The 20508-nt window shown below is 39.9% G+C and overlaps 1 protein-coding gene across 1 annotated transcript; it reads left to right on the top strand.

Annotated features, from left to right (window-relative positions):
* Positions 1-1977: 1977 nt before the first annotated feature.
* Positions 1978-15794, top strand: bbc3 (BCL2 binding component 3). Its single transcript, XM_050072744.1, has 4 exons — positions 1978-2323; positions 3781-4189; positions 9080-9285; positions 11750-15794. Exons 2-4 carry the CDS (start codon positions 3793-3795, stop codon positions 11843-11845), a joined length of 699 nt encoding a protein of 232 aa, XP_049928701.1. The 5' UTR covers positions 1978-2323; positions 3781-3792; the 3' UTR covers positions 11846-15794.
* Positions 15795-20508: the final 4714 nt, after the last annotated feature.

Below are 20508 nucleotides of genomic sequence, written 5' to 3'. Positions count from 1 at the left end.
ATCCCAAATGCTATCAAAAGGATTTATATTAAAGCTCTCAGTGCAGAGAATCAGTTTGCATTTCAAAGAAACTCTGGTTGTATAGCCATCACAGTTACCTCAGAGAGAAACTGATAAACATGCAGATCTGTTGGGTCTTTGTCTGACGGTGGAAACAAATCTGCATTTTCATACATTCAGGAAAAATAAACAAACTTAAACAAAATCACATATAATAGCAATGATCAGCAATGACACCTACGACACCTACGGGTGTGTGCATGTTCTAAAATCATCCAAGGAACTTTTGCAGCGATCTAATGGGGAATATCTGGGGCATTTAAGACTGACGCACCATCAGAGGTTTAAATTTATTTTGCATCAATCACCATGTGAAACTAGATTACAACTGTCAGCAGTGATTATAGACACTGATTGTTTATGACACTTGGAACCGAATGTGTTACAATAAACACTTCACACACAGGATCACACTGTGTTACTTACCAGCTGCTGCAGATGTTTAAAACTGTGAAGGAAATTAGAGGAAACCCAGCTGGGTGTGTGTGTGTGTGTGTGTATGTGTGTGTGGGAGGATGTTTTGTTGTTTCCTGTGTGGAGTTGTCACATGATGAGGAATTGTCTTGTGCCCTGAGATGAGAGATAAAATGTTAAAGGATATGAGGGGCATTAACATTAAATGGTTAATCTCTTAGGGGGGCTGAGTTGACAGAGACACACGTACAAGGTGACATACAAATAGCCTGTAAGATAATTAATAAAAGAAAAAAAGTTTAATTTATATTGCTGCAGGCTACAATGACTCAGGTTGTTACAATTAAAAACAACAGAGGAAGAAAGAGTGAGATAGAGAAAGTGAGACAGCAGCATCCTGTCGGGGAGCATGTCAGCACTTGTCGAGGAGCAGGAGGCGGAAGTCACTCAACCAGACAACACTGTGATTCGGGCATCAAAATAAAAGCATATTAACTGGAGATGATATTGAGACTATTACTTGGCATTACAAAGAGAAGTTCAAATGGAGAATTAAACTGATATTTTAAAAGAACACAATGTACATCGATGCATGGTAATACTATAAATGATGGACAGATCACTCAATATACACATGAAGTAAGACCAAATGTGTAGTTCTGAATGTTGTATTTGGCTTTTTATGAGGTGTAGACATTTTTTTTCTTTTAACAGTGCAAATATGTTCACCTACAACATATATGTATGCACCTTATTTTACCTTATCTTATACAGTGTATGACATGTACAGTAAAAAATAAATAAATAAATAAATATATTGATATTTGATCTTTTGTGTAGGTTTTTTTTTCCAGATTCAGAGTACCTTACTGATCACTGAGAAGAAACTGGGAGATGGTACAGTTGCTCTCATACTGTAGGCTATATAGGCTTATTTAAATCAGAAATCAAAAAATAGAAATAAGAATACAAAAAATGTGCATTATGCTACAATATTTAACACAATACATAAAAATATGAAACAAATTTAGAAATACAAGAAAGCAATATGTTATATAGGAAATAGAAATAAATGAAATATGTACAGATATGTGGATCCTACTATTGTTTGTTCATTACTAATATGTATTGTATTTTTGTTTTTGTTTTTCTCATTATTTAAGTTTTTTTTAATCTCTAAACTGCAATAACTGTGAAATTTCTTGCCGGGATTAATTTATCTATAAATACATTTGCTTTTATAGAAACAGAGCTTTGCAGTTCTGTGCAGGGATGTAAAGAAAATTCACAGTGTGATGTATCCTATAAAGAATAATTGATCTTGACCAACTGGAGGCATTTCAGTCTCAGCCTACCTTAAAAACAAACATTTCATCCATTAGAATTACAACAAGAGACATTTTATTTTCACTGGGACCAATCCTTTAATCTTTGGTTCAATAAAGGTCGGCGTGGATTTTATTCTGAAAAGCCACACCGGACGTCAGCTCTTCTCTTTCTTTATTGACAAAATCAGTCGTAAAACCATAAAGCAGAGCAGACGAAAGAAACCGCTCAGACAAAACAGGGAAGAGTAACACAAGTTGCTGCTCCGTTATTCGCTACAAGTCGTCGGTATTTCTCGTATTGATGGATTAATCCAACAGGAAGACAAGTTGAATATTAACCGAGACAATCCTCAACCAGGAAACTTGAAATGGAATGACACATTTTCCCCACAGTGGACTCTCACATCGTCCTGTGATCCCTTGCCGCTTGTTTTGGCACATTTTATCCCCTCTGATGTCCACCTGTTACGGCCGGTTTCAGACCTACAGACAGCCTCACCACGGAGCGTCAGATAGACCAAGTAAGTGCTTCACTGTGGATCGTCTCTGCCTTTTATTTATTGCTGCAGAAGTTGGTTGAAAATTTGACAGCTCGAAGTTGCATCATCTGTCCAGCTGTCAGAGAGAAAACTTAGCTGAATTTCACGTACATTTCTACTTTAAAATTATTTGCAAGCGTTAACATTAACTTATCTTACGTTTTTATTAGAAGATGAGCAGTTTCTGCCTTCGTCTGGACCTTTTTTTTTAATTTGTCAGCGATCTGTCTTCAACCCTTTCATGCAGTTTATTTAATCTTTGCGACAGGTCCAGACATGTTAGATACAGAGAAGTGAGCTGAATCGGTGAAAAAATGATAAAACACAGTTTAGACTCGATATACATCTTCGGCATAAAAAGTATAATGTGATTAACGGCGGTATTTACCCAAGAGCCGGAGGAGGACTGTAAAAAAAACTCGACAACCCCTTAAATTATTAATAAATTCACGATTTTATAGACTAAACTTTAAGCACGGTCGTTGTTCGCTTATCGGTTATTCTAATTTTTGCTCGGACGTTGTTTTGAAATGTTGACCCAAAATAAACATTTTTTCCGTTTTTTTTTAAATTGTATTATTATTTTCACATTAATTAAATGTTACATCGAGGATTTTCTCACACTGTTCTCTGTTTTGTACGTCGATATTTTCCTTCATGTAATAAATTTATGCCGTTAAAAGCGAAAGAGACCCGCGTGGCTCTCCATTCAGTGTGTGCGTACCCGTGCCCGCTTCTTCGTGCTCGGGCGTCACTGTTTACAAACAAGTCTCGTGCTCTCGTGCAGAGCAGTCACCGCCGCCCCCTAGCGGCGGGTAGAAGAATATAGGTTGGTGGGTCAAGCTGGTGCAGAAAGAAAAACAATGCTGCTAAAATCGGAACAGTAAATTATTTAATTTATTTTGTACATTTTTTACTGTGGCAAAATTGTTGCTAAGTAAATATAGAGTTTGCTTTTTTGGTGTATAAAAAAATATGAGAAACTTTATTGTGAAATCGTATGTATTGATTTATTTAGTCCTTTAACATTTTTAAGTTCTTATTTTGTATGGTGGCTCAACACAACCCCACATGTAATACACAAAACACAAGCAAATTAAGAAAACATCTTGACTTACTTGACATCACATGCGCAACATTTAGAAATAAATACAGAAAACACAACCAAGTATGGTATGGTATATCAATAATATTGAGATATAAAACATTTTGCAATATGCTGAGTGTTGCGATAACATATTTGGCAATAGTTTGCAATTATTACCTTATTTTAACTGCAGTGCCCCCTTTCAGTGTCAACATCATTTTATTTAGATTTTTTTTTTGTTTCTGTATTCAGTTTAATCTATTTTTAAGATGCGTATAAAACTGATTTTGATGTAGCAGTACACGCTGTCTCGATGTGAAATACCTTATGTGCACACCTCTGTTTGACTTAGGCTACTACTGAGATGGCCCGTGCAGAGACCATCGAGAGCATTGGGGAAACTGGAGGAAGTGGAGGAAATGGTCCTCTCCCTCGCCACAACACCTGCAGCATGGAGCTGCCTCGCCCTTTCTACAACTGGCCCGGCCTGCTCACCACTACCACCATCACCACCAGCTCTGGGACTAGCAGTGGTGCTGTACACCTCCACCATCACCACCATCTGCACCCTTTGCAGGCTCTTTATGTTTCATACCCACTGCCTTACCCCCACCCAGAGGGCCAGGAAGAGCCCCAGACTCACCAGCAGTTACCTATGTTATCATCATCACCAACGCCTCCTTGTTCGCCACTCTGCAATCGGAGGGGAGAAAGGGTTGGAGGTGCAGTTGCACAGAGTGCCTTCTCAGGAGAGCAGTCAGGTAAGATCATGTTATTTACTCACACTTACATAAAAACACTGCTGCCCGGGTCACGAGTTTGTACAAGTTGAATGATTAAAACAAAGTTAAGAGGAGGATAATAATCTCATATGTACAGTAACAGGACGTGAGTTGTGGCATGGTGTCATTAAAACCAGGTGGTTCTACCTTTGTTTTGACAGACAGGGAAAGGGGGCATATGTAACACCAAGCAAATCAGTAATTGTTTAGCCTGCCAGAGTGAGCAACAACAGAGCCAGCATTGATTCATGGCTGGGTTCACTGCTGCAGAAACAAGCTGCAGATGATCAGCAGTAGCTGCAGGTTTTGAGGAAACGTTGGAGAAGATGTGACTCAGCTACACAACACAGACCTCCACCCTTAAATAAACATTATAGTTATCAGTTATCAGGAGAGTATCAGTTATGTTTGTACTTTGCCGGGGGCTGTGTTTCCATGACAGGACACTGTTTGGGCAGTGTTGATGGGGGACAGGTGGAGGGATGAGGAGGAGATGTGTTACTGGGATAATCAGTGACTCTTTTGGGCTTGTAACCAGCAGACCACTGTGCTGCTGCATCATGAAGCTTCTCAGAGAATAAAAAGTGCACAAACAAGTTTTGCTCACAAGACATCTGTTAGACAGTCTGTCTGTCTTGAGTTCACAAGGTGTGAGGAACGTAAGGTTACAATGGTAATGATGGGTGTTAGTACCGAAAATACATTTGATTAACTTTCTTCTTTCTTTTGACTCAAATTAGGGATTAATGATCAGGAAAATCATCAGTGTTAGTATCTTGAGAATACAAACTGCCACTCTTTATAATAAAGAAACAAAAAAGGCTACGAGTTGTGAATTTACTTCTCCAGCAGTTTGTTTTTTTGCAGTTAAATTGATTCTGCCATATTCACTGTCAGTGAGTGAATCCCATTCGCAGAAGTAAATTATTTCTGAATTCAGTCTTTACAGGAGAGCTTTGAGTTCAGTGAAGAGTGAGAAACCTCTTATTATCATGGGATGAGTCATGTACAGTCTGAACTTTAGTATCCTGGAGGGGAATTTGGAGGCTGTAGAAAGGGAAACTTAGGTGGCAGCAGCAGGTTACAGGATAGACAGGTTCACATTTGTCTGAGCCTCTGTGTTGTGACAGATTTGTAGCAATGTAAACAGATAAATTACCCCCCTCCACCTCCTCCTCCTCCTCCTCCTCCTCCTCTCTCAGCTGCAGGTCAGCTGTGTATCTCGGGCATGTTCAGACTTGTTCTTTGCAGTCTGGCTGTAGCTGAGAAACAATCAGCTGTATTTCCTCTTGCTTTAAAGCGGGCAGCCAGACAGCACAAAGTCACTTATAATTACTTTATCCACAAGAGGTAAATTTGGCCATTTATTTAGGCTACAGTTATCTCAGGAGCCTCACTTGTAAGCCATTTATTTAGTCAGTTTATTAGATAAACAGTTTGTCAGACTTAAATTTTGTTAATCAGGCTTATCAGTCAGCCCACTAATCACACAGTTTAACAGTCCATTAGGGAGTCAGTTTGTTATCCAGTCAGTAAGTAAGTCAATTATTTGGTTACCTAAGCCCCTTTCACACATGCAGTCTATCCCTGAAATGTTCAGGAACATTTCCTGCATGGGGTAAAGTGTGAGCGGGAGCAGGATTAACATTCAAGGAAGCCTGTACTGACAATTACCCACCTCAAGGCCTCGTAAGTAAAACAGAAGAAGACTGACAATGAAAAATAATCTGAAAAGAAAGCCCAAGCTGGCATGGGTTTGGAGTTCTTTCAGTTCCCGTAGCTCTGTCCACCTAAAGGGTTACTTCCATCTGATGAAAGACACTTTCACGTAGAGCGAGTGAACCAATCACAAGGCTCCACTGATGATGTATCATTACATCAACATTACGTTATAAATAAACATTTAGATAATCAATTATTGACATTTCTAAATCAATACCAAATCATCCATGCCTGCATCATGATGCGTCTAAGAATCGATTATATCCCCTACCCTGAGTGTGTATTCGGCCTTGCCCAATCCTCTTCCCCTTCTGTTGAATTTTATGGTGGTTGGCATCCATAAGTTTGAAAAGGCACAAGATGGAAATGTTTCTGAATGCAGTGCATGTTTGAAAAGTGAAAATCACTAGTGATTCTCAAAAGATTAGCCCAGTAATTTACCTGCAACTATGTGTGAAAGAAGATCTAGTCTATCAATCAGTCAGACACTTTTGACAAATTGCGGGTCACCTACTCATTGATCGCTCAGATATTTATATTCATTCACTTATCAGGCAGTGAATAATTATACATTGATAATCAGTGTCACTGAAATTATCTTAAAACCTGCCAGCTTGTTGGGTGGTTACTTAGTTGGCATGGCGATCAGTAAGTTAGTCGATTGTTATGTCAGTTTGTAGGTTAATTTGTCAATTATGTGTTCAGTCAATCAGTCGGATTGTAAGTTGCGTATTAGTATAGCAACAGCATAGATAAAGTTAGTTATCCAGCTCACCCTTTAGCCTTTTGCCTCCTCAGTTAGGTTATCTGGTTTAGTCTGTTTTGATTTTTAATGCCACCCCTCCACCCGGCAACCAAGTCACCCTCCTGCCTCCCGTATCTAACTGGTCTCTGTCACCTTGTCAATCCGTCAGCCTATCAAACAGACAGGTTTACATCCAGTCCCGCCTCTTTTCTTTCCTTCACCCTATCACAGCTCAGCCCCCCGCTCTGTCGGCCAATAGCACAGAGACGTCTCAAAGAGTGCTTGCCTCTGAGTTACCTTGGCAACAAGCCAGGGTTTTCCATTTGTTATTTTTTTCTCTCGCTCTCTCTTTTCTCTCTCCCTCCGTCTCTCGCTCTGTCTAGTCACCTGCATCTTTAAAGGATCAGTTGTAATCCTCCTAGCAAAGCAGATGCTGTGGTTGCCAGGGGTGCCCGTTTCTGTGGCAACTAGAGTTGTGGTTGCCACAGGCGCTCAGCTCCATGACGGAGACAGGGGTCATTTCACAGGAAAGCCATGTGGACAAAGTCAAAAACATTAAGTGTCATAGGAAGGTTACAACTGGTTATCTAATCAGCTAATAGACAACTGGTATTCAAAGACATTGACATTTAATGCATATAACGTAGGACAAAACATTTTAAATGATGGATGGATAATCAAACAAACATGAAATGATAAGATCTGAGAGAGTAGAAACTGTAAAAATTCTATGCCATTCAATTATTATTTATTATAATTTATGAGCAGCAATTTTAATTTGTTTTGTTTTCTGTTGAGAAATGTTAAAATGCAGACAGAAATGGAAGACGTGTCAGTTCTCTGGTTATGATGCTTACATTCTTCTACATCATACAATATGGCTGAACTGATAAAGAGGCAAAATTAAGAAAAGTAACAAAATAAGCAACTAAGTAGACATATAAAAATAACACACAAATTAATACTTCTTCAGGAAATGCTTTAAAATACATGAGGTCTCATAAAACCATAATATCTCTAGTAGCTTTAGGCATGTTTGTCAAGCTAAAGCAACCAGACAGAAGGTACAGGTATGTGTCCGTTTAAAAAAACAAACACGAAGTCTGTAAACACAACAAATAAACACACACACACACACACACACACACATTTGGTTCCTCTCCATACCAGACTTAATAAGCAGATTAGGAGATTAACTCTCCCAAGTTCCATGAAGAGGAAAATAAGTCAGGCTCCTTAAGAAATATGTGTGGACGTAGAACTTAACAACTCCACTGGGAACTGCACTAACTATTTTTGTTAGATTCTGAATGTCAATATTCAAGACCGAAGTTTACACTTATTTTTTTTTCACATTGAGAAATCATTGCTTCCTGTTCTTTCTGCATCAGAGACAATACTCTTTTAAGTCACTTTTCCCCACTTAATTCAAGTAAAAACATGCATGTGCATACAATATTTTAACATTTATGGCTATCTGTCTCTGTATATTACAATCCCTCCAGGAATTTGCAGGCTTTTTTTGTATGATTTAATAAAATTTGAAGGCAACCTGTTCCAGTGAGAATAAACCACACACTTCTGAGTGTGTGAAGTAACTTTGATTCTTCCAGCAAGTCAGCATGTGCAATAGATGTGGATGCAACAGACTCTGTCATGGTGATTCACCTTGCCCCAGCATTTGAAGTGTTCTGTGTGTTTTGTGGTAGAAAAGTTTGTCCACACTGACTCATATTTGTATTCCACCGCAAAGTTGCATGCAGTACAAAACAGTTTACCCCCTCTTCCGTGTAGAACATCAGGGAATTGCCTTGCATAGCGGTCATGTTTGTTTGTGTATATGGGATGTTCATGTTGCACATGGCTGCATCCTGACAACCAGAAACAAGGAAATGAGTTTGGTGACATGTGGGGGACTGCTACGATTGGTAAAAATGGCAGGGTTGTGGAGAATTCAGGAGAATTGGGTCAATTTGCAGCAACGCAACATCCTGGAGGGACTGATATTACTCCAAGTGATGATCAGTAACTGCCTGAAAGTAACTGATGATTTCTGGAAAGTTTGTATATGAAGATGTGTATGTTTTGGATGTGTAAGGTCTCTGTTGCCCATGTGTTACTAAGTGCGCACAGATAACCCCGTCTTGAACTGTCTACATTAGTGTGTAAGGAGGCTATTAATGTATGCAGCTTGTTGAGAATCAATTAAGCATAACCACCAGAGGCTCTGCGTACCCAGTAGAGCCCTTCTCTTCATACATGAACATTTCTTCTAAAGAGTGACAGATAAGAGTCAGAGAATGATGAAAAACTACAGTAAAATAATGTGAGGGGAGAAATGCATGTTTTGTCTTTGTGAGTATCTTTTTTTCTGAATTTAGTTTTGCTTTTTTCTGCTGCAGAGTCATACAGAGTGGAGCGCCAGGAGGCCTCCAGCCAGCAGGAACCTCTGCCTGACCTGCTGCCTCAAAATGAGCACTCATCCAGGGCTTCACCACGTCACAGAGCCCCCAGAGGAGAGGCTGTGCAGGAGTTGGAGGTCCAGCGAGTGGCCAACCAGCTGAGGGCCATTGGAGATGAATTTAATGCCACGGTCCTCCACAGAGCGGTAAGAGGAGGGGCGGGGCTTTGATGCGTACTTTATAGTGTGTTTAATTATACATTAGTTTGTATTTAATGTAGATTATGTTATGTGGATGTGTGCAGAGAGGAGTGAATTTTTCAAAAATGATTTGATAAAAAAATACCCCTTTAGCAACTCAGTCTGATCCAGTGCATATTTATTTGTGAAAGAAGCCTATGTCTAGCTTGGTTGCACTGTCCGTGTTTTTCTGCTTTTCAGTGGATGCACCTAAAACTGTGAAATTTAGCCACTTTGTTAGCCTACAGTTCACAGTAACATTACCCATAAAAATCCCTAGTATAAAGAATACTTTGCAAGCAGACTGAGCTGTTACTTTCAGTTTTCAGGTGATTTGCCAAGTTCGTTGTGGATTTGTAACACACTAGTTTCCTTTGGCATATCTGGCATTCCCCTTTTGGGGGGGTCATCTTTGCAAACTTAGAAACTATTCCAGGTTTTTTGTCAGCGTATCTGTGAGCATGTCATGTGTCTTCAAAGTGTCAGGAGTGCTGGACTGCTGGTGGATAACATCAGATGAGGGAGTCTCAAAACTATCACTAAGTTGAAATGTCATTGTCTGAGAACTAAAAATAATTAATGTTGGTGAATAATGAGTGATTTAGGGTGATATTTCCCAATTTATCTGCTGTTTGGGATTTCAGGGGTAATGCATTTATATATAAAAAAGGAGCATTCAAATACCAATTTGGACATCGATTACCATGGCAGCAATCGAAGCCTTTGGGTCAGCCCTAATAATTACATGTGTGTGTGTGTGTGTGTGTGTGTGTGTGTGTGTGAGGCAGTAGAGAAGATAGATCAATACTTGTGTGAGAGAGCGAATCTATGTCATCTGTGAGCCAGTTTTCTCTTTTTCACTTTCTTTTATTGTCAATTTTTATCCAAATGATACTTTCAATGAGTCTTTCTGCTTCCATCGTCTCCTTCCTCTCTCTGCCTTTCTCTTTCCTTCTGCTCTTTTCTGCACAGAAACTGACAGAAATTACTTCTTTTTTTTTCAGAAACCTTATTACACACAGTGTCCTCTATATTCCTTCCTTCCTCCCATTTCATTTTCCTTCCCTTGCTTTTGTATTTCACAATTCCTTTTCCTGTCACTCTTGCCCCACTTCTTATCATTTTCTTTATGGATTCAAAAAACTGAATTAGGACAATAGTTTTTCAGAATCAATAGTGTGAAAACTGTCCCTAAAAACAAAAAAAAAGACTTAACATTCAAGCCAAACGCACAGATTAAATGACAGCATTTGTCAACCTTGCTGTCTCTCTGTTTCCTTTTATTGTTATGTCTTTATCTCACCCCTCCCTCCCTCTGTATTCTAGATCGCGTGAGGAGTTGGCTGTAACTCCCCACCTCCTCCCCCACCACAAACACACACGCCTCCCCACTGCTCTCTCTCTCTCTCTCCCTTGCCATCCCGCCTTATGCACACAAACAAAGATGACGTCACCTTGTCTTGACTCACACTCAGACTTGGATTGCGCGCGCGCACACACACACACACACACACACACACGCACACGCACACGCACTTTATGAGGGTGTAACAGTGCTTTTGCAGACATGTGTAGCAGGTTTCTGATGTTGCTGGCTGCTCACTGAACTGTTGGCTGCGTGTGTGTGTGTGTGTGTGTGTGTGTGTGTGTCTGTGCATGAGAAAGACAGACAGATACTTTATTCTCAAGAGGAAATTGTGTGTGTTGTTTACAACTCAGCCAGGCCAAAAGCACACTCAGACACTTTTCTAAACGAGCAGTTTGAAACAAAAGGAGTGAGGGAAGGAGGGATGGAGACTGTAAAGGAGGGAGGGAGGGTTAACCACAGGCACGTGAGGTTCAGGCAGTTCAGAGTAGCATCTTTAATACAGACACACACTTGTTTATCCTCGTGTTCAAGCTTTGTTGAGTGTTTCTCATAATTCCACACCATGCACACGTGGTCTCTCTTTCTCTACTGTGCGTCCCTCTCCTGTTCACTCCTCTCCCCAAAAACAACATAATTTTTCCTCTGTCGTTGTGAGATTTGCTTCTTTCCACCCAGTATTTCATTTTTTAGTTTTCAAATTAACATTTGTCCCATTTGAATGTGTTCAGAAATGCTGCAGCAGCTCAGACTGCTGAGTCATAAGTCAGCCCAGTGAAACTTATTTAAACAGGTTCCAACATCTTTGTAGATCCAAATCCATTTCTGTCAAATAGAGTTTTAATTGTCTTTTTCAGCTGCTGCTTCACATGCCAACAGGAACAAAAGGGAACAGCATTGACTTTCATGAAGTTGCAATTATGTGAATAAGTCTCTTATGCCTTGTGAGCTGTTTGTAGGTCGCATAAATAAATGTGCATGTTTTAGCATTTTGGCTCGCCTAAAAAGGTCAGATATTAAATGTTTTATTTGGCCTAATATGTCTTTCTGTCGTCTCTCTCGCAGCACGCTGCCCCCCACTGGCAGGACTGGAGAGACGCTGGTCGAGGACTCCTCAACTTCATTTCCCAGACTCTGAGCACTCTCTACAGGCTCACATAGAGAGGGAGAGAGAGCATGTCACCCATGACCACCAGTTACCATGGCGACTTTATACATTCAGGACTTGGCCACTGACTGTTGGACTGTGGCTAGTGAACGGATCAACCCCAACTGGTTGCTGCACTGTCGTCCATTTGAACCTGGAGGGTTAATGTGGCCTAAAAAAAAATTTGTGAACAAATAATTTTTGGAGGAGATCGGGAGGTGTCTGCACCACCTGTGGGCTTGTCAGGGTGCTACCTGTGGAAACTGGAACCTGTCTGTCTGTCTGCCTGACCAGTCTGTTCGTCAGTCAGTCTGCTGGTATAGACTGCAGCTGAGGGGTCGACGGTCAATTTCCTTCCTGTATATTTTGTAAAATCAACTTGCTTTCGCTGTCTTTGTCTCGGGGCTTATCTCCTCAGTCAGTACGTGTGTATATGTGTGTACACAAGGCAGACGTGGGTCAAACAAATCGGTTGTGTATACTGAGATATCTTTGCAAAAAAGTAATTTGGAAAATACCGATATGTCAAAATTGTGCTTTCTATAGAGAGCCAAAGTCCCTCCCCTTGCGGTGTCCCCCATGGGATCTTTTGTTGGTATGTATGTTGGTCAACGGCGAGAGACAAAAAATGCTTTGATCCCGTTTGAATTGTGCTATAAAATACACATATGATATTTGTCAATTTAAAAGATGATTTTGCAAGTCAAGAAATTCACAGTTAGTTGTAGGTTTGTCATAGTACCATTTAGTTTTGTGTGAAACCACGCAACATACATCACCAACACCAAAATAGTCGTTACGTTGACATATAATATTACCCATGTGTTATATCCAGTGCCTCCTGGTCTTTATATCACGCTGGAAGCGAAAGAATGAGCAAGACCCATTGCTCGTGTGAGCATGAAACACACAGGCATCGTAGATTCAGCTAGAGATAAAGTAAGACTCACTCACACGACAAAATTACTTTTAAAATTGACAAACATTATATGTGTGATTTATAGCATAGGTGTGATCAAGAAATTATTTGTCTCTTGCTGTTGACTACCACACGTTTTTTGCAAAATAAGGACCCATGGTGGTCCACCAGAAGGGAAGGGACTTCGCCTCTTTATACTACAACTGAGTCTGTTTGTGAGCAACCTGTTTTAGAAGTGAAGGTTTTCTCTATCCTTTGGACATTTATGATTTAGCTTTATTATCAGCCACCATTTTTCTAGAGGATCTCTAGATGATATCTCCGCAACTCTTCCCTTTGAGAGTGGCAGACATATTTTGACCTATGTCTGATGTGTACGAATTACTGTCATGTCTTTATTTTATCCCCCGTTCTTATAAACTGTGAAATTGGATGCTGTGTTTGCATCGCAGGGAAAAAAAAGTCGGGTGTCAGTTCACAGAGTGAACCTCTCTCTCTCTCTCCCAAATCTGAAACTGCTTCATTGCATCATACAACGTGCCTTTCTGCTCAGCGCTCTGTGGAGGTCTAATCTCCAAAACTAGGACAATCAGTTAAACACACATTCAAAGAAACACACACACACACTCTTCAAGTGCTTTGTTTATGTAATTTGCATGACATTCAAATGTTCCAGCATCAGCACGGTTTAAAGTCATCTAAGCACAGAAATAACTTAATCTCTGGCGCCACACATTGCCACTGTACATTCCTCGGTTCACACTGCTGGTGTTGGGAGTAGGCAGGGTCTCTGTGTTGACAGTGTTTATAGTTACTTGATTGTTTGTAAATATTTTTTTGGTAGATTTATCATAACTAACTCAAAAATTCTGATGGACTTTAAAAGTGCTTACGAAAGCAAGAGAGTTCACTGTGTTTTTTGTATTTGTGAGCGGCAGCAGTAGAGCGAGTTTGAATTTAAATCCAGTGGATTTGAAGTGGTATTCCATGAGTTAAAGAAAAGTATATGAATTGGATCTTTTTGATTGTCGAAAAGTATTTGATGATATTTTGTAAAATGACCCCTTTCGGTTGTGCGATTATTTTCAGTGTAGTGTGGGAGAAAATGTTTAATTGCTCATGTTAAGAGCATAATTTATTTTGGAATGTAGCCTATCTGTAGCTTGTTGTTTTTGGTTTGTTTTCATTTTTTATGTAATGTTTTATTTATTTTTTTCTTACATTCCTGATCAAAACTATGAATTAAGCTGTACCTAAGTTGTAACTTTTAAAACAGAGATTGAATTAGACTGGAGCTAAAGCTGTTTATATATGCAGTGAAAGTGCATACATCATTTTAAAAAGCAGAAAAAATAGCTTAAGGCCCTGTCTACACATTTACAGACATTTTTTAAATCAGACATTTTTCACCTCGGTATTAAAAAATAATTCTGTCCACACTGGAACAAAAAAACGACCCCAAACGCTTGCCTGTGTTAGCTGTATCTGCAGTATTTCTTCATCACAAAGGCTGTAAAGTGTAGAAACCAATATTCCATTTTTCAACACACCTACTGTAGATGTCATCACCATTGATGTCCATTCAATTTAAGGACAAAGGAGTTCACTCAAGCATACTAGTGATGCTCTGGAAATGATTAAGTTTTCCTTCCACTCCTCATTGACAGCAATCCCACTCTGGAAACTGTCCCACCATCTGCTAGTTCGACTGGGCCTGATCCAAAACACTTGTGTCCACTGAGGTGGAGCAAATAACATCAGGCGCAGAAGATGCCTCTTTTCGTCTGTGAAGTGGTGCAGCAATATTAAATTCAGTATAAGGTAGTCATTAGACCAAGCAGTGCTAACAAAATGTAAACAAACCGGCAGTCCGCCCTTGTCGTCATTGTTTATGGCACATGCTCATTACACATAGCAACAATTGGCATGTGTGAACTGAGGAAATGACATCAGCTTTTCCTAATACGTTTTAAATGTCCACATGGATACAAAGTAACTGGAGTTTTGAAAATCTGCACTTCAAAAGAAATCTTAAAGTCTGTTTGTGTGTCAACGAGAGGCCAAAACAGAGAATAAAATATCTGTTAACAAAAATATTTGTATTTGTGTAGACGGGGCCTAAGAATTTCATACCTTTTGTCCATGGCTTGTGATAAAAAACTGCCTCAATCATTTAAAATGGTACTATGTTTTGAAAGCCGTGGTCTTACTATTATTAACAAGTTCTTTAGCCATAAACAAACATGATAAACAAAATGTCAGTGTATTACAGAATGTCACAAACCTCTCCAGACACTCAAAATGATGTATTGGCTTTCCATGTGTATATCAGATGAGATGGAGCATTAAAAACCTCCAAAATTCATACTCTTTAAAGCACAAAGAAAAAAAAAAAGCAATACTCTAAACTGGCTGAAGTGAAATCAACTGGGTATTACTGATGTTAATTGAATTCCCAAACTGCACTTCTACTGGTGCTACTCATGCTAAAAAGATACATTTATGTACTGTAATGTACTTAAAATTAAAGCACTGACTTAGTGGAGTATTTCAACTTTAATTTCAGGAAACATTTGACTGAAATGAGGACCTTTATTCATACTTAAAATGCCTCAGAAATTGAACAGGCTGTGGCAGTTTTACTTTGCCTCTCACTTGGCCTTAGCCACACTGTTTTGTATGTTGGTAGCACAGGGCCTGGTCATTTCTGAAGGCCTTGATGTATAAAGTCATATACCTGTAGATGATCAGCGAACATGGAGCTAAGCAGAGAACAAACGGTGCAAGCTACAGTAGACACCCGTTTACTGCTTGTATATTCATATTTTTAGATCCGTTTGTGGGCAGTGCTTTTAGCCGTGTTTGCTGTCATCACATAGTAACGTTATGTGGTCCTGGTTCAGGGTTGCCTCCCTTCCACTGATGATGCTCAGTGTCAGTCACATGCAGTGTGTATTTGCTGTTTTTCAACTTTTTCTATTGTAAAATTTCTACATGACTTTTGTACTTTTTTCGTTTTTATACAATAAAGATAAGGAGAACTATATTCAAATGTTTGGTTTTTCTTGTCCAACATTAGATGCAGCAGGTGTAGTGTGTATTGTATAAATGTAAGACCAAATAAATTACATTGTATATTACAAGAGCTAATATGTTTGATAAAATATGAAACCAGTAATAATTAAGGCTTTTACATTTTCTGTCTGTGGTCCCATAAAATCCTGTTTGATTAGGTAACCCTCAGTATTAGTGTTTTTATGTTTTTCCATAGTTTGTTAATTGAAATTTTCAGGGCAGACATTAATTAGTTAGTAGTTAGTTCAGTTAAAAATACATAGGTGTATACCGCTTTACGTGGAGAGATAGAGAGATAATAATAGTGACAATAAAAGTGTTAGTTTGACATGCATTGAGGTGCCATATATCAGCAATGTCACACAAACTTTTTAAGCCCCTGTACTTGAAGGCTCTGCGCTTGTTCTTCACCTTAGCTTAGCTTAGGTTAGCTTAGCTTACTTTACTGAGGACAGAATAAAAAACATGAAAAACTTAACTTAAAATAGCCTAAAAACCAATTATTCCCAGAGGATAACACATGAAAGCAGTGGCTCTCAACCCTAGTATTACTGAGGAACCCACAAGCTCAAAAAATTTAAAAACAATACGAGGCGTTTTTGCACCAAAGGAAGTTTTCATAGTTTTAAGATCACTGTAGCACTCCCATTGGTGGTGTAAATGCAAACAGAAAAAAAACATGCCATGTAGTTCTCAGGGAAGCTCCTCAGTGGGAAGTTGGGCAGAACTGTTTGGTCCAAAAACACCCACATTGTTATATGACACGTCTTATGGTTCTATATAGCGCTGTTTGACGAAGGCGCTGTATAGCACCTTTAACAGATGGGTGCCACATAGCACCAAAACAGGTTCCCCTATGATTACGAGCCAGAGAGCCACATTTGGGCCCTGTTTAGCAGTGTTGTAGTTTAGATCACCTAAACCGACAGCAAGTCATGACCAGTGTTTTTAGACCAAGACAAGACCAAGAATTTAAAGGGTTGGGACAAGTCAAGACCAAGACCAAGAAGAAGAAGGTGCCTTCGTTTCTTGGGCTGATTGGGTGGTAGAGCAAGTTTATCCCTCACTTTGCTGACAGGGCAGCTGTCCTCACTGACCTCACAAAGCCTCTGCTCCCAACAAGGTGAAATGGACTGATGCCTGTGAAAAAGCCTTTGACAATCTCAGGAGCGGTATCACAAGTGAATCTGTTCTTCACAGCCCTGACTTCTCTCAGCCATTCATGCTACAGACAGATGTTTCTGGTGTTGGCCTGGGAGCAGTGCTTCTGCAGGACGTCCATGGAGAGAAGCGACCAGTCCTGTTTCTGAGCTGCAAGCTTCTGGACCGGGAGACGAGGTACTCAACAGTGACGAAGTGCTTGGCAATGAAGTGGGGAATCCATTAGCTGAGGTACTACCTGCTTGGGCGTCACTTCATCCTTGAGACAGATCATTGTGCTCTGCAGTTGCTGAACAGGATGAAGGGCTCCAACACCCATCTCACCGGGTGGTGCCTCTCCCTGGCAGCCCTATGACTTTACAGTCCGGTACAAAGCAGGATCACGGAGGCTCAGGTGCTTGGTGCTTGAGAACATGGTGCTGGAGAAATAAAGTAAAGACTTGCTGCACGTCACCTCTCCTGTCTGATCTCCTCATTGGACACCTCTGCTGCTCAATCCAGTTAACAAATATATAAACACTAAGGAGCTGAAATCAGTTCAACCACTTTCATTTCATTTTTGCACAGGACATTTTGTGATATCCCCACAGCTGTGGTCTTGACCGGTCTAGAAATACATTTCAGTGTCCTCTTTGTCTGAGACCAAGACAAGACCAAGTAAATATTCAAAAAGAGGTCAATCGAGTACTGAAACACTATCATTGAGCACCATTTTTGTTTTGAGTTGATTTATAGATGATGACTTAACTTGACTTGGGGATGAACTTAAAGCAACACAATGGAGGATTGTGCTTTTTACCTCACAGGGGTCCCCCTACAGAAGAAAAGATGGTATTGTCTGTTACAACTGTTGCAAAAATCTTTCTGCGCGTGCATTTGTTGACAAGCCAACCATACCGGTGAACTTCCTGAAGCTGGCCGTGTAATGCGCGATCATCATGTCTTCAGAACAGGTAAAGTAACCTTATAGCATTTTGTACATACATGATTAGGCCAATTGATTTATTTATTTATTCATTTTCGAAACTCAGAAATGAGTTGCTCTCTGCATGTCAGGGCTGACCTCCTCCTCACAGTGTGCGCGCACACACACACACACACACACACACACACACACACAAACTCAACAGAGTAAAGTCAGACAACAGCAGAGAGGCCGCAGTGCAGATGAAGGGAATATTCAAGATTACTCTGGTTGACCACAACTACACTTTTTACTGTAAGTAAGTGCAATAAAACCTCTGCCAGCCAAGCCAATACTATATCAATACATGTGATCAGCATGTAGAAAGCCATATTTCAATCTGCTCTGTCCGCAGTCTCTCATTCACCGCTATTATAATTTACGATCACGGTCGACACAAGCACATTGTGTTCGCGGTGCTAACAGCAAACTTTCAAAGAAAAACTAAAATGAAAGCTGTCTGTATGTAGGCTAACACTTTATCTGAAAATGTACCTGCCGACCTGCAGACAGTGAGTCTCCTAAGTAGAGGGTAACAGCAATAACAGCACCAGGTCACCATTGGTCGGGAATCCCTCCTCCTCTTTCAGCTCTCGCCAGCGTGTGAAAGACGGGCCAATATTAATCCTTCTTTGCCACTTCAGCCATGACAACCACATCTAACTTTGTTCACCTCAGTTCGGCTATGCTACTCTAAAGAGAGGAGGGGGATATGACATATGCCACAAAGCAGCCAATTTTTGTAGTTTTTTTTTTGTCCGGGTTCCTACCCGAACCCCGAAACTGCATAGTGCCAGCGCAAGTGAAACAGACGCTCTCAAGCAATGACGGAGGTGTCATCCAACCTATTGTGAGTTGATGTACCATCACAAAGATCTTGGATATATATTTTGAGGGCTCAAAAACTCCATTGTGTTGCTTTAACACTGGTGAAATGTCATTTTGGGATGACACTGTTTTCAGCAGATGTTTACAGATGTTGGTGGCTCTCTGGGGGCGGAGCAGCAGCCCTTTGGCCATGCGTGACAGTGGATGGACAGACGCTGCCGTGGTCTCCATCACATCTGGAGAGTTGCATGGATTAGCAGACACAAGGTCATGACCCTCACCGTTCACACGCTCACACACAAACACACAAACACACAGATGTACCACAAGTGTTTACAATGATGATCAACATGACAATCTGGTGGAAGGCGTGCATCAAAATACTCCAGAACATGTTTTGAGGCTTTTAAAGAGTCCTTGAATGACCCCAGTACTGCACAGTGGATACAGTGTAATAACATTTATTCATGTTCTTCATTACATCATCGTGTTGTTACATTATCTTTTTTTTCCCAGTTTGTTTTAATACGAACAAACAAACAGTGAATATAAGATAAACACAACAAATGTGTGTTTTTAAATTAAAAACTGACCCATAAAATATGCATATGTGATGATTTCTGTGACTCTCTGATTATCCTATCAGTTAAAGGACATTCTCACTTGTTACTGTATAATTCTACTAATTTCGAAGTAATAACTAATGTTAATGTTAATGCCAATATAATACATTCAAAAGGACATTGACAAGAACTCGGTGTCTTTAAGTCCTTCCTGGGAAAAACATACACTATATAATGCCAATTGTTGGATTGTCATTACTAATGCATTAGAAACCAGAAACTAAAGCTGTCAGACAAATGTAGTTTAGTCAAAGGTACAATATTTGCATCGGTGATGTAGTATAGAGAAGAAGTACAAAATACAAATGGAAACATTAAAGAACAAGTTTTTCAACTACTTTGATAATCACTTAATTGTTTTGGTATTTTTTCAAGCAAAAATGCCAAACATTTACTGCTTCCAGATTCTCAAATGTGAGAATTTGACATTTTCTTTGTCACATATGATACTAAACTGAATGTCTTTAGGTTTTACACTGTTGGTCAAACAAAACAACCTATTTTTAAAGCTGTCACATTAAGCTGTGAAAGATTAAACTAGACATTTTTTACTAGACATGTCAGACACAATGATTAATCAATGAAATGACTGAGAAAATAATTTGTAGAATAATTAATAATGAAAAAAATGTTAGATGCAGCTCCACTAATCTTAACAAGATAAACAAAGGCAGGAATTCATCGGTTTATAAGGAATAGGATGGACACGCACACAAACACTTGTCTGTTACTGAGTCAACAGGCAGCATTGGGACTAGACATCCTCACTTAAACTCTTCTGCAGAACGAGCCAATCATGAAGGCCTCAGAGCAAATCAGGGATCTGATTGGTTGGAACAACAGGCACTTGGTCTTTGCTGCTAAGTGGAGAGAGTGACCACACAGCAGGCACACCGGGCTGCAATTTAACTCCACATGTGTGTGTGTGTGTGTGTGTGTGCGTGCGTGTGTGTGTGTGAGTGTGTGTGTGTGTGGGGGGGGGATTTAAGGACAAGAGGAGGATAAGAAAGAAAGAGATGGAGAGAAACATTAAAGAAATGAAGCAGAATCAGCACGAACAGTGCATGAAGAGTGCATCGAACGTGTTTTTGGGCAGATAAGAGTTTA

This window comes from Epinephelus moara, chromosome 2, assembly GCF_006386435.1.
Source record: "Epinephelus moara isolate mb chromosome 2, YSFRI_EMoa_1.0, whole genome shotgun sequence".
In the NCBI taxonomy this organism is placed as follows: Eukaryota; Metazoa; Chordata; class Actinopteri; order Perciformes; family Serranidae; genus Epinephelus; species Epinephelus moara.
The sequence above is the reverse complement of the archived record's forward strand: the minus strand, read 5'-3'. Positions and strand labels throughout refer to the sequence as shown.

Excerpts from the sequence above, each read along its gene's own strand:
- bbc3 (XM_050072744.1), top strand. The coding sequence starts at position 3,793 with ATGGCCCGTGCAGAGACCATCGAGAGCATTGGGGAAACTGGAGGAAGT. Across the intron at positions 4,190-9,079 it reads CTTCTCAGGAGAGCAGTCAG|AGTCATACAGAGTGGAGCGC; the intron begins GTAAGATCATGT and ends TTTCTGCTGCAG. Across the intron at positions 9,286-11,749 it reads CCACGGTCCTCCACAGAGCG|CACGCTGCCCCCCACTGGCA; the intron begins GTAAGAGGAGGG and ends TCTCTCTCGCAG.